At 41.9% G+C, this 13913-nt stretch overlaps 1 protein-coding gene across 1 annotated transcript in view; it reads left to right on the top strand.

Moving 5' to 3' along the window:
- Positions 1-2619: 2619 nt before the first annotated feature.
- THBS4 (thrombospondin 4) overlaps positions 2620-13913 on the top strand; it is a gene marked incomplete at its 3' end in the record, with an annotated part of 36325 nt that continues 25031 nt past the window's right edge. The window contains exons 1-4 of the mRNA XM_010078468.1: positions 2620-2635; positions 4107-4310; positions 8409-8656; positions 9756-9861. Coding sequence (XP_010076770.1) covers positions 2620-2635; positions 4107-4310; positions 8409-8656; positions 9756-9861 — 574 coding nt within the window. The remainder of the gene's footprint in view (positions 2636-4106; positions 4311-8408; positions 8657-9755; positions 9862-13913) is intronic.

The raw sequence follows: 13913 nt of genomic DNA, 5'->3' as shown, positions 1-13913 counted from the left end.
CGGAGGTCGCGGTATAGCCGCTCCACTAGCCACCTCCACCTAAAAGCAGCAAAAAGTCGCCCCCTTTTGTAGGGGTGCTAGTAGGGATGTTGAAGTCTGCAGCTGCAGGTTCTCATAAAAGGAGAAGTGAATTGCTAAGCTATGAAGACTTGCCGAGAAAACTCTGTTTGTAAAGTGCACAGGAAAACAGGTACCTTCTAAATCCAGCATTACTTTGGCAGTATTATGCACATAGTAAGACAGGAGCCGTATAGAGCATGCATAAAGTGACTGGTATCGCTCTCCAGTAGCAGCGTGTGACTGGAACCAGCTCAGCTACTGAGTGCAGCAGTTGGTTTAACTTGGGGCCGCTCCGGGAGCCTTAAAGCTGCTCCTGGTTCTCTCTGCATTTTTAACCCCCTGCGTTGTCTTACAAGTGATGTTTCACGTTTTAATCGGTTATTCCTTATTTAAGCAGATCTAAAAGATAGCCAATCAGAATAATTTCACCACATTTCCAAAAGCCTTTATTAAAGTCCTTCTTGATGTAAAAACATTTCAGAAAAATGTCATATTGAGAAGCAGGGTATTGCCATATTTTAAAAAATAGAGGCAGATTTACAGCTTGTTGGGGTGGTGGCCAGGGAAAGACCCCACTCTCAGCATGTGAAATTTTCACCTTCTGACAGTCAGTCAGAAATCATTCCAGTGGGGCTAGGGTTTCATGTCAGGTGTCTGAGCCATCATTAATTATCTTGAAAAGTGCTAAGCAGCAGTGGAGTAGTGTTTACATTTATGGTTATTGTGGTTGGCAGTGATGGGAGAGGAACCGTGGAGGGTCTCAAAAACCTGGTGAGGGAAAGAAACGGTCTTTTAATCTCTGTTGTCTCCTGTGCCATTAATTTAATGCCTCCGTGCCTCCTCTTAGGGCTTCCTGTCATGTCTTTTAGCTCCCATCTGAAGAGCTAGGCTTGGTGTTTTTGGTCGGATCTCCAAAGAGTGGTTTGCCACTGTCTCAAGGTGTAGCTGATCCCTTTGTTAGCATTTTCATAGGAGGGTGAGCAGCTCCCTTCTGAAAACCGCAGAAAGCAGGCAGGGCAGAGAATTCCTGGTCTGTCGCACAAGTGCGCTTAGTTTAGCCTGGTGGGTATGCACACTCGCGCTCAGAGGCATGCCCGAGTCCTCACTCTCACTGCACAATTGAAACCAGCTGTTTGTGCCTTTCAGCTTTGGCAGTCCTTTTCAGTCCATTTGTGTTCAAGTCTGCCTTTCCAGGGAGAGGAACAAAAAAAAAGATGAGCTTCTTCTAAAAATGAAATCTGAAATCCTTGTGGATTTTTTTCTTTTTTTTGTTCATTCTAAACAAGTAATTGTCTCTGTAGGGTCTAAAAGCTGTCCCTCTCTGCCCACTCTTCCAAGGATGTAAGATGAGTTTGCATAACTGTTGCTCTTCTGGTAGCCACTTTTGCTATCATGTGTGTAACTTGTGCTAAAGGATGGATCTAGTTGCATACTGCATCTATATGCTTGCTGGTCAGTGAAGATTTCCCAAGAGGGGGTTTGATAACATGGTGCTGAAGGAGCTGGATGAGGCAATGTGCTTTATAGAACACAACTACCAAATCAATTTGAACATTCATTTAAATATGCAAGTTTCAAAAGTTTTAACAAATGTTTTCTGTAAGGTTAAACACGTTTGCCAGTGCTTAGTCATGACTTTCGTAATATTTCTCCTGTGCTTTTAAACGTTTGACTCTAGCAGAGATTAATTAGTCTCACAGGAATTTATATAAAATCAGACAATAGACCTAGGAGGACTGCTCAAAATGTTTAGCTATATTTTGTGCTGTTGAAGACTTCAGTACCATATTGCGGTTCTCCAGCGGAAGTCACAGCTATATTTTATGAATTATTATTACCAGCAAAATGCTGTTGTACAGAGTAGTGAGTTGCATTTCAGTCTCTTACTTGGGCAATTGCTTTGCTTTCTGTGCACTAAACATGATGAAGTACCCGGCCTTTTGGCTCTGCTGTCTGGGTCACTGGTTTCAGTGGGAACAGTGGTTGTCTTGGGACGCTGTAAATCTGAACTGAATGAAGGAGAAGTCCTTTGACCAGGTCAATTTCAGATATGTGTTTTTTAGTTGTTTAACAACACTGTTATAAGTGCATGCAAACGAAGAACCTGATTTTTTTTTTTTTTTGTTGTGTCCTGAAAACTCTCAGTAGAGTCATGGGATCCTTGGACCCAGTCCAAGTGTAGAATTAAGCGATGATCTGTATTTTGAGGGTTTCATGAGATGAAGGGAAAAAAAAAATCTTCATTTTTCTGTTTTGTAAATGACATTAGTGTCTTGATGAATGGATGCTCTAGAATGGGCAATGGAGGCAGCATGAACCCAGGCTCCAACATAAGAGAACAGGGCTTCTCACATGGCCCTGGATAGGTTTGTGTGCCCATGTGATTGTCCTCTGAGCGCTCTTTAGTCTCATCCTGCTTATAGCAAATGGAAACACTGGATCAGTAGGATGGTCACTGTAGTCGATGAAGGCAGCTTTGAGGTTGTGCTGGCTAGAAAAGACTCATCTGCAAACGTCCACCATTTTTTGGCCTAGGAAACTAAACGTCGTTGTACAGCTATGGGTTTGAACCAAGGTAAGGCACAATGTACTGTTATGTGCCTTTGCTTTCTACCTGGTGTGGGGGCTCTTCTCTGGTGGCAGCTCTACAGTATTGTGCTGGTGTGGGAGAAGAATACAGCCCAGCTATGACAGAGCTGTGGAGTGGCAGTGGTATACAATGGCTAAATATGCCCTTATATTTAAATAACACTTTTGCATAGTCATTTGTCAGACCTTATTGTAAAGGTACAATATATAGACTACTTTAATAGCAGTGCATTGAAATAGGAGATTATCAAGAAACCTAGTGGAATGGTTTATTGAGTTTGGAAACACTGATATTTAGGAACATTGAGGAAAACCCCAGTTTGTTGTTTCAGTGCTGTAAGGGGGATAGCTGAAATATGTACGAGTATAATGTTGGGCTCTTTGCTGATGCATTATGCAAAAATTAAAATAAAAATGTGAAACAGCTTTCACTATGCCTTCAGGGTTATTTTTTTTGTCAGGCCTCTCTTTCTTTGCTATCTGTGCCAGAAGGGAAAGATGAGTCTTATTTATATAACATATCTTCTGAGAAGTCAGTGAAGTGAGAAAGAGGTTATGAACATCATATTGCTTACCTGGCTTTTTAGCATTTTAATTGGTGCCCTGCAAATGCCGTCAAAATGGTTCTTAGGATAAGTGCACTGGAAATTTTGATGCTGGATCCTCAGTCTAATTGAAGTGTGAACACAATCATCTGAATTTATGAAAGCAGAAACAGGTTAAAAAGCTTGAGTACCTCAATGTGAAGACTAGATATTTCTGTATTAGTAGCTTATCAATAATACCTTATAAAAAGAGTTGCTAAAAGATGATCAGTCCCAACAAAGTCTGTATGATATTTTGATAGAATCATCGAATCATAGAATGGCTAGGGTTAGAAAGGACCTTAAAGATTGTCAAGTTCCAACCCGCCTGCCAGGGGCAGAGACACCCTCCACTGGCTTTGAGCCAGGTTGCTCAAAGCCTCATCCAGCCTGGCCTTGAACACCTTCAGGGATGGGGCATCCACAGCTTCCCCGGGCAACCTGTTCCAGTGCCTCACCACCCTCACAGTGAAAAATTTCTTCCTAATGTCTAGTCTAAATCTACCCTCTTTCAGCTTATACCTGTTACCCCTTGTCTGAATCATAGAATGATTTGGGTTGGAAGGGACCTTTAAGGATGATCTAGTTCCAACCCCAATACTATGGGCAGGGACACCTTTCACTAGACCAGATTGGTTAAGATGTCCCTGCCAGTACCAGGCAGGTTGGACTAGATGATCTTTAAAGCTGATCTTAATATTTTTAATTTCTGTTTTCATATTATTTATTTTAGGTAGGACGACATAGGTTCATTTTAAGGTATCCATATGGACATAGCGAAGAGTGTACAATCTCAAGTGGGAGTCTTCAGGCTACATTCTTCTTTGTTCGTTATTATATTTAAATTGCTGTTGAAACTCCTTTGTTTTTCAGTTTTTGATCTTCTTCCGTATTCCAACAAGAGAGTGGTAACGAACTTCTTACAACAAGCACTTGGTGATCCTATGCTGAATGATGTGTACTTTCTCTCAACATTCAAACTGCAGCCGAAGAGCACAGCCACCATATTTGGCCTGTATTCGTCAGCTGACAACAGCAAGTATTTTGAATTTACAGTAATGGGACGGATGAATAAAGGTGAGCTATTTGGTGTATGGAGGGGAAAGCTAGTGTTGGATCCAAAGTTATTGGTGTGTCACAGATGGACGTTGGAAACTGTGTGATTAACCTTTGTGCTTGAGTCATTCCTTTTGCATGCTGTTACCACTTTGCCCCCCCCTCCACAAGACAGAAGTGTTGGTTACATCCTCTCTCACTTTCTTTCCTCTGGCTGGATGCTGCTCTCCCCTGGCCAGGGAAAGCTGACCTGTCAGTCAGCTGGTATCTCCACTCTGCAGGGGCATGTTATCCAAGCAGTGCTGAGAAAGGAGGGGGGAAAAAAAAGGAGTATGGAGAAAGGAGTCAATTTGGTTGTCTTTTTTTTTTTTTTTTTCCCCTTTTTGCCCTTGGGACAATCACTGGTTCATATTACTCAGGAATGCGAGGGGGACACGCACATGCCACCTCATGCATATGAAAGACAGGTTCTTCTTCTGCTGACCCTGGAGGTTAGATGTGACTATGCAAGACAAACATTTCTAGCACTTACAGGACCTTTTGAGTGAGTTAAAGTGTTTTTTCTCCATTTATTGAAATGAGTTAATCAGGAGTCAGAGTAGGAACTTCAGCAGACTTTTAGAAATGGAGAGCTTTAATTTCTTTCTAGACCAGGCTGAGGATATATTGCAATTTTAAGGTTCAGCAAAAATTTGTCAAATTAGGTAAATTATTGTTGCTCCATTGACTTCACCACTGCTATGATAATTTGCTGCTACAAATCTTGTAATCCGGCAGCTGAGTGCAATATACTGAGAAACTCTACTGACAAATTTCAGCTTATAGATAGGAAAATTATTCTATATGCTGAAGAAAAGCACACCTTTTGCTTGGGAAATGTAGGGGAATGTGTCAGATGAAACATTGTCAGTTTTATCAGGTCTGTCAAAATCCTTCTGAGGTCAGGGAATAAGAACTTTCGTGCTACGTGTGTGTTGGGGTAGGTAAGATGTGGTCACCCAGGCTGATCAGTAAGTGTCATACAATTTCCTAGCACTGACTTACCTAATCGCTAAGTAAATGATAGACCACACATACTCCCTCTCTCACATACATGATTATGTGTGTAAATGTTACACGTATTATATGAATGCATATATATACACACACAAATACATTTACATATGTACAATTTTGAATATATTGAACTCTTCTCTTGATTTTCAAGAATGCCTGCATGCCTGGTGGTTACCAATATGCTTTAACTGATAGACTTAAGGGGCTTTCTGGTGGAAAGTTATGTGGCTTCTTTCGGTTTTGTCCTCTCTATGCTAGTGTTGTATTTGAGAAGTGTCTGTGACAGGGTGGTGCATATCAATAGGCAGCGTGAAGAAACTTGTCCTCTCAGTGACCAGTGTTGAGTAGATGGAGGGCTTCTGTTAACCTACCTGTTGTAAAGGACTGATCAAATAGAGGGAGGCTTTTTGCAGCTAGGCTTTCCGTGGAGGTCTCTTTGCCCCCTTATTACTTTAGTGTACCTTGTTTAAGGCATATGGCAGTGTGTGAGTGGTAGGCAATGTTTTCACCTGTGATTTCTCTGGAGGTGTCAAGTGTCCCATGTGGCTACTTGATACAGTAAGTTAAACTGCATCCAGGAGATCGTCACATGAGCTGAAAGTATGGAGTGTGGGGGCTGTTTGTGATCCTCTCAAGACTGGAGGTCATCACTTAAGTGGTGAGCCAACGTTGGCATCTTAGCAAAACACGGGGTCTAAATATCTACAGTTTTGGAAGGGTGCATATGTACATAGTGCTTCCTCTGCATGGTATTTCCACTTGTGCTCCCAAATCCGATATAAGTAGCCCAAATCAGGCCTTAGTGATCCTTTCAAGTGGCACATTTGAGAGCTGTGTTCCAAATGGTTTGCTCGTGTTCTGGTTTTGTTGTGGTATACCTGATGATAAAACGTTCATAACGCCTAAATGTTTTTAAAGCATGGATCTGAATTACTGGGCAACTGCACAATTTGTTTTGGTTAGAGCAGTGTACTTATTAGTACACTAACCCATGGACAGCAATAAGTGCCTAAAAGTGATGTAACTTAACAAGTCTGTGAAGCAGTTCCTACTTGCTGGCAGGATTAGTAGTTTGGTTGAAAATCTGTTTCTTAAACAGTATGGGTGAGCCATTTACTCTTGTGGATGTCAGTGTAGAATATCTTAGCAGCAAACATGTAAAGCAGGGGCTTGGATGAGTTAAACTGTATGGAAGCAGAGGCTGTGGTCCAGCAAAATCTCCCTTCAAAAGCCTACTCTAGTTTACCAGATGGATATTTGGCTTTGGCTGAGGAAGGAATACATGATCCTTCTTCCAAGTCAGACTGCTTCTTGTCCTGAAACTATTCTGGCAAGGTCCATTCTGGGCCCTGCCACCATCTCTTCTTTCCTTGTCTAGCTTACTGCTGCTTTTGATTACTCTGAATGCAGGGCCCAGATCCAAAGACCTTTCTTTCATACGACTAGGCGTGCATAATATTCACATAAGTAAAATGCCTGCAATGTACTCTGTCATGCCAGATCTTTGAGTTCGCCAAGAAATGCTACCTTTTAGCAAGTTACTGGTGACCTCATGCACCTTTGCGGAAATCTTAGCTCTGGCAGTGTTTTGACATAGACAGCAGTGAAAACATTCCTGATAGTCATTGCAGCTGCTGAAACTTTAGCACTAGTGTAGACTTTAAAGATGGAGACATACCCTGCCCTGTTCATGCTGGTATAAATCTGCATTATTTTAATCATTAGATTGAGCATTTAGAAAATAGTGGGGAACATATTCCCAGTAACTCAGAAGATCACTGACAGATGTATCACAGCATCAAAGAGGATACTTTAGTGGTGAAGAGATGGGAAGATAATTTGTTAAAAAATAGAAATGGGATGAGTTCAGTAGGTGTGATTAGCTCAGAAGTTAGTAAGAGTTTTTCCCTCCACTATGTCCACAATTTTTTGTTGACCTCATCTTAATATAGGTGTTTCTTGAAGGTCAGAGTATTTGTGGGCTTTCATTTGATGCAACAGTGGCAGCCCTCTTCCAACTCCAAACAGATGTTAGGAGAGCCAGCACTTAACTGTTTAGGTGCCTGGCATCTCTGCAGCTTGACTCCTCAATGCATGTAACTGTTATCATGAGGAAATAAGGGACATGGAGGCGGGTGATCAGTGGGATCTTTGAAACAAGGTCTGTCTGGTATTGTAGAGTAGGTATGCACTCTCTAGATGAAGTCAGCTCATTGCTTCTGCAGATATGCCTTTGGAGAGCCAGGGAGAGATTTTGTGGAGAGAACTAGCTAGCTGGTCTAAGAGATTTAGCTTGTGATCCTAGCTTACCAATCCAATTTCCTTAGGAAAGAGACATTTTTTCAATATTACGCAGCATGTAAGAGTTTTTGTTTGTCTGGTGTTGTGTTTTTTTGATGGTGCATTTTACTTCATAAAATGAGAATTTGTAGTGTGAGTTATGAAGAAGGCCATTCATTAATGCCTTAAAAAAAGAGTTGCGAGGGGAATATGTCTTTTCTGCATTATATTTTGCTTTTATTTACTATTTATTACAGAGAAATGCAGGTTATTGGCTTGGAATCATGCTTCCTTAGGTTTCTTTAATGATGCATTTGGGTACTCTCTCAGATGGCTTCACTGAATGAGATGTGCATCACTGAAACTGATTTTTCTAGTTGTACATTTCTGCTACAGAGTATTTCTAGGTCTATCAGATATGTACTTGTTAAAGTGCTGACCGCAGGCACTATACCCTTTAACTTTACCACCTGTGTTTTAGCATGTTATGCCCTGTCAGGTGTCGTTGGTTCAGCCAGTTAGAGAGACCTGGACAAAGCCGTGCAAAACACTGTGCAGGCAGCAGTGCTTTACAAATGGGGAGTCACACAAGAGACCTGGTAATCCTGCTCTGAGAGTCAATGTCCATTTATTACTAGCATTTATATCTGCGTGTGGGATGCATTTACAAAAACCGATACGTGGAAGAATACCAGGGCAATTGCAGATTTCTACAGGATCTTCCTTCATCAGCCTTGGGTTACATGCTACCATCTGAGAGTCCTTCTGTTTATTTTGTACTAGTGGTGCTGCGCTATCTGAAGAGTGATGGGAGGTTGAATTCGGTCATCTTTAGCAACATCCAGCTGGCTGATGGGAAACCCCATGCTGTCACCTTGTGGCTGAGTGGCCTGCAGCAGGGATCGAGCACAATAGAGTTGTATTTGGACTGCCTGCAAGTAGGTGCTGTTCAGGACCTGCCAAAAGCATTTTCAGTGCTGTCTCAGAGGCTGGTGACAGTTGAGTTACGCACCTTCCAGGAGAAGCCACAGGTGAGTGGGAGAACTGGGAACAGGCTGAGCACTTAAGAGGGATCACCAGGGATTCTCTGGACCATGGAATCCCAGACCTCAGCACTCACAGCAGCCAAGCTCTGTACAATGGTCCTTCAGTAATACTTGAGTATTAACTTGTGAAATAAATGTAATTATAAGTTCCCTATGGAACAGGTGAAATCTCAGCTTCATTGAACTCAGTAATAGTTGTACTCTTAATTTTAAATGCACCTTTTAGCTTATTGAAAAAAAAAATTACTGCCTTCCTCACTCCAGTCTAGGTGTTTCTTGGGGAGTGGACTTTCTTTTAGCAAGGACTTAGCTGAGGCAGTAAGGGTAGCTCTTCATCAGCTTCTTACAGCTGTTCACTGTGAGCAACCTTTGGCTGTGTATGTGGCTTTCCACTTCATAATAAGCTACATGAATAAAAATAAGGAAGAAGGGGGGACACATGAGGTGGAAGGCTAACTCCCATCTGTGTGACTACAATGGCTTTCTTCCTCTGTCTGCCAAGCAGGGGTTGGCATAGCTTCCTGTCATCTCCATATCAGCAGTCAGAGCTAAACAGTATCTTCCACAAGCATCTTCCATCATCGTTAATGCAAAATATGCATTACAAGGTGCAACGGCATTCTGCTCCCAAGGTTGCCCCCTTGCTTTGTTTCATTGCAGGCCTCAAGATGAACCTGTTTATATGAAGAATCACTAAGGTGCCTACATTCCTGACTTGAATGTAAATGTGTTTGAGAGGCGGGGAAAAAGGCCACTTTGGATTCAGTTCAAGAAAAAAATATCTTTCTTACATGCCATGGATATAAAAATATGTGAACTTCCTGGTATGTGAGATCATATGAATTGGAATAGTAAAAAAAAGTTCAAAATAAAACCACAGCTATGTGAAAATCTGCAAGGCAAGGATTAGGGACTTTATTACAGTTCAGAGGGTGATGGGTGGTCCTGAAGGGGATGGCGTAGGACCCCTGCGTGCTTCAGAAATGAACAACCCCTCTAAAAAATTAATTTACTTTGTCTGATATTTCTTGTATTTTCTATTGTTGTAACAGAATTGTGAGCTCTGTTTTTCTTGTGAGTCCAGGATACGCTAGGAGAGCTGAAGCTGGTAACTGGAGGAACACTTGCGGAAGTGGGAAACATGCAGGATTGTTTTCTTCAACAAATTGAACCTGTTCCTCAGTACGCTGGTAAGGCCTGCAACCAGGAGTTAAAATTGTTCTGTAGGATACCAGAGCAAAGAAGCTAATATGATGAATATTAAAAATGTGGAGAAGGTCTATAGACAAGTAATAACAATTGTTTGACTGAATGACAGCCACAATAATTTCCTGTAAATGTTTTAGAAATAGCTCAGTTTGGAGACAAAATAGTCACTGCTGCTGATGATAAAACAATGAGTTGTTGTCGTAGTGAAGAAGGAGTCTCTAATGATTAAAAGAGGCTTTTTAGCTCAGTTTGGAAGGCAAACTTTTGTGATCATGATCTGTTTGTGTCAGCTTAATAATATTTTAAGTATTCAAATTGCAGACAATTGCTGACAGGAAGTAGTCCTAAATGTGATACACTGCTACAGGCTTTATGAAAATAGGTAGATGGATAGAGTAGCAGGACCTATCCATGTGCTTATCCACATGGCCAGTATTCAAGTAGTCATCTTCTGTTGATCACTGGAGTGTCCTGGAGAGGGGAGGAACAAGGTGTGAAGAAGGACACAGGAGACTGCACAGTGTGTTGGTGCTATGGCTACACAGCCTGCAGGTCTGTATGGGAAAAGCCATTGCAAGGCATCCACTAGTCCTGCTGCAAGTTAGCAGAGGTTTTTGTCACCTGCTGGACTGGAAATCTACTCCAAAACCAATGTCTCTTCTGCCTGTGCTGTGCATTGTGGGGACTGAGCTGGGAACAGGGGAGGAAAGGAGGGAGCTGAGGCTGCTGGGATTTCTGTGTGTTCCCCAGGGCTTGGTGCAGTCCTATGATGGGCAAGGGTGCTCTCTAACCTCTTGACACAGTAAACCTGGGCTAGACTGCCCCATCTCTACCCCTTCCTAGTCCCTGTCGATCTGCCTCTCTGCTGTGTGTGCGAGGGAGAAGAACAGGTTCACACTGTGAATGCAATATGTTAGTATGTGATAACCATGGGCAAAAAAAAGTGAGTTCAAGATTTGAAATAGGATCCATGAGAAGTTCTCTCACACCCTTTCCTGTCCTCCCTGCCAAACATGACCCTGCAGCATTGCTGCTTTTGATTAGAATAGAGACAAGGTACACAAATTTTACATAAGACCATCCTGGGTACATCACATGAATGTAGGCATCAGTGGTATGCAGTGATAACAGAATCTGTTTTGCCTTTTAGCTATGTAAATCCTCAGTTGCTTCTGTTTTCTTGCTCCTTAACATATATACACCTAAGCAAAAAATAGTTCTGTCTTCAAAGGTCTCTCCTTTTCCCTGAACTGACAGGCATTTGCGCATAGAAGGGAAAGGTAGTTCAGTGCTTCCTCCTGGAAAAACTTGCAGCTCTGTGAGTGAGGTTTCCAGATTGCAGACTTGCAGCTTTCTCACTTGTAACTTTTTGCTCATTATTCAGTAGTAGAAATGGTAGTAATACAGGGAGGTATTGCCTCTCCCTGGCTGGCTCCACATGTCAGAGCCTCTCAAATTCAGTTGCTTATAACCTTCAAGTGGAATTAGTATCATATTGAGAATAATCATAAAACAACTCACATTAATATGTTAAAAGTCTACATAGTCAAATCCACCAAAGGAAAAGGTGCAGATGTTCCAACAGCAATATTAACTTAGCTGCCTTGCACTTTATATGTGCTTCATGATGTCCTTTCACAGGAGCAATATATCAGATAAATACAATTTTGCCTTCAGCCAGAAAAAGCTGGAATTCAAATGCTTAGCTGTGTTGAGGTGTGAGACCCATGTATCTTGGTAAAAGCATAAGTTTTCATATTATTTGGAAAATCCTTGTGAGAGCTTTGGACCTGAATAACTAACTGGGCATGGCTTTTACTCTGTACCTGGTGGCTGCTCACTGCTATGGCAGCAGCATTCCCTCTGTGTTCAGTCTGTGAGGCTGAGACACCTAAGCAGTACAGATAAGAATATGATGATCAAACAGCGGTTGAACATGTGTATTTGTATCTTCCCATGTGGGTACATTGAGATGCACTGGGTTTGGTAGATGAGCTTAGTATGCTGCATGTAATCATCATCACAAAATTATACAGGTCAGAAGGAATCTTGGGATGTCATCTGGTTCATGTAGGGCACCTGAACCTGACATAGCATAAAAAAAATTGCTATATTGCACGAGACTGAAGGTTCTTTTAATCTAACTACTGCTAGTATGCCGATATCCCCAGGCAAGAGTATAAGAGAGTGGAGTTACAGTGTGATTTTCCCGGAATGCTTTCCTGTTCTCCAGCAGTTCATGGTGTACAGAGCTCTCAGCTCAGAGGTGGAGTCTTTTTGTTTTGTACTCAGTATACATTTCCTTCCATGAATCTGTCCAGTCAGTTTTGAATGCATGGTCAAGAATGTCTCCAGGCAAGAAATCCATCACATTTGAGAAGATGTCTCCTTCTGTTTACTTTGAACCTGCTTCTTCATGATTCCACATGCAAGTTGTAAATTGAACTTCTTTGGTGGAGGACAGTGGGCTGAGGGGAAACTCTTCTCAGCCATCATCTATACTTTAATCATGGCTGGATCTCTGGCCAAATCTCTTTGAATGACATTTCCAGACTCTGACTTTTCCAGGTGGGGGCAAGCGGGGTGTTTGAGATAGTATTGCTCCCAGGAGAGCTGGAAGAAGTATCTATGAGGCATTTCACGGTGGCCTGCAATTACACAAGCTAATGTTTGTGCGTTTGTCCTGCCTGGGCCAATTAGCTGTGCAATGAAGCTGTTCGCCTGCTGTAAATCCAAGGCCCTGTACTGAAACATGTGGCCCAGAGAAGTTGTGGATGCCCAATCATTAGGAATGTTTGAAGCCAGGTTGGACAGGGCTTTGAGAAATCTGAACTAGTGAAACATGTCCCTGCTGTGGCACGGGAGTTGGACTAGATGACCTTTAAAGGTCTCTTCCAACCCAAACCGTGCTATAATTGTATACTGCAAGGTTGTGGGAAGAGAAAGACAGGGTAGGTCCCTGACGTAACTTCAGGCTTACTGAGAATAACCATGTCAAGGGACTTCAGTTCCCTTTTGGACAGTAATTCTTCAGATCTGTCTCTGAATTTTATTATTGCTGTGAAAGCCATTCAGTTACTCAGGTTGTTACTGACTCAGAATATAGAGCTAGCGACTAGCTGAACTGGGGAGTTGCCTCAGTAGGTGGGGTATGGATGGGAGTGAGTACATGGTAGGACCAGATAACTACATAGCTTCAGTCTGTACCTTTTGCTTACCCTGCTCACTCCTGGGAATAGCCACTCCACAATATACTGTGGACCAGCAGCTCCCTGAAAGTCATCTCTGAGTTCTTACCACTGATCACTGGTCATTCTGCTGCAGGTGGGTCCTACAGTAGGACTTGGCTTTAAATGGGGTAGACAAAAAAAACCAAAACCCACAAATATGGGAAGTCATCTGTTTCTGCTCTGCTGTCTAAATTTGTGAACAGGACATGTAGTTCATGGCAGTATAACCTGTTTAGTCCACCTTAAAGTTTAACAGTCCGCAAAACTTAACTGTACAGAACAGATCTGGTTTTGATTTAGATGCTAGCTAAAAACCAGCATCTGAAATCTGGAGATTTTTTTGCAGACCTCAATCAATAATGCCTAAACCATTCTTTGTTTAAAAAAAACCAAGCAAAACAGGAACAGACCTCAGCATCTGTCCCAACAGCCTGCATGCCACATTCCAGGATTCTGAAGTGCACATGATTTCAAGTCCTGCTACCTTCCTCTCAAACAAAAATAAGACAAGGTTGAGAATACAACAGAGGCAGGTTCTGAAATAGGTGGTTCCCAAATCTTTAAACTTCTTCAGTGTTTTAATGAGAAAATCGGAAATGAAGAAAAAGTAGTATGTCAGGAGTTGGATGATTGCCATGAGAATGTTAGGGAGCAGATAGATGTGTGTTGAAGTACAAAACAATGAGGTAAACATTAAGAAAAAAAAGTATTTTTCATATAAGCTTCCAGTAGTCACAGAAGTAACACATGAATAAACCTTCCTGAAGCCATTGTGCATAATATCAAAATATCCTGCCTGCTTA

This window comes from Pterocles gutturalis, unplaced genomic scaffold, assembly GCF_000699245.1.
Source record: "Pterocles gutturalis isolate BGI_N339 unplaced genomic scaffold, ASM69924v1 scaffold1263, whole genome shotgun sequence".
Taxonomy (NCBI): Eukaryota; Metazoa; Chordata; class Aves; order Pterocliformes; family Pteroclidae; genus Pterocles; species Pterocles gutturalis.
Note: the sequence above shows the minus strand (reverse complement) of the source record. Positions and strands in the feature narration are given on the sequence as shown.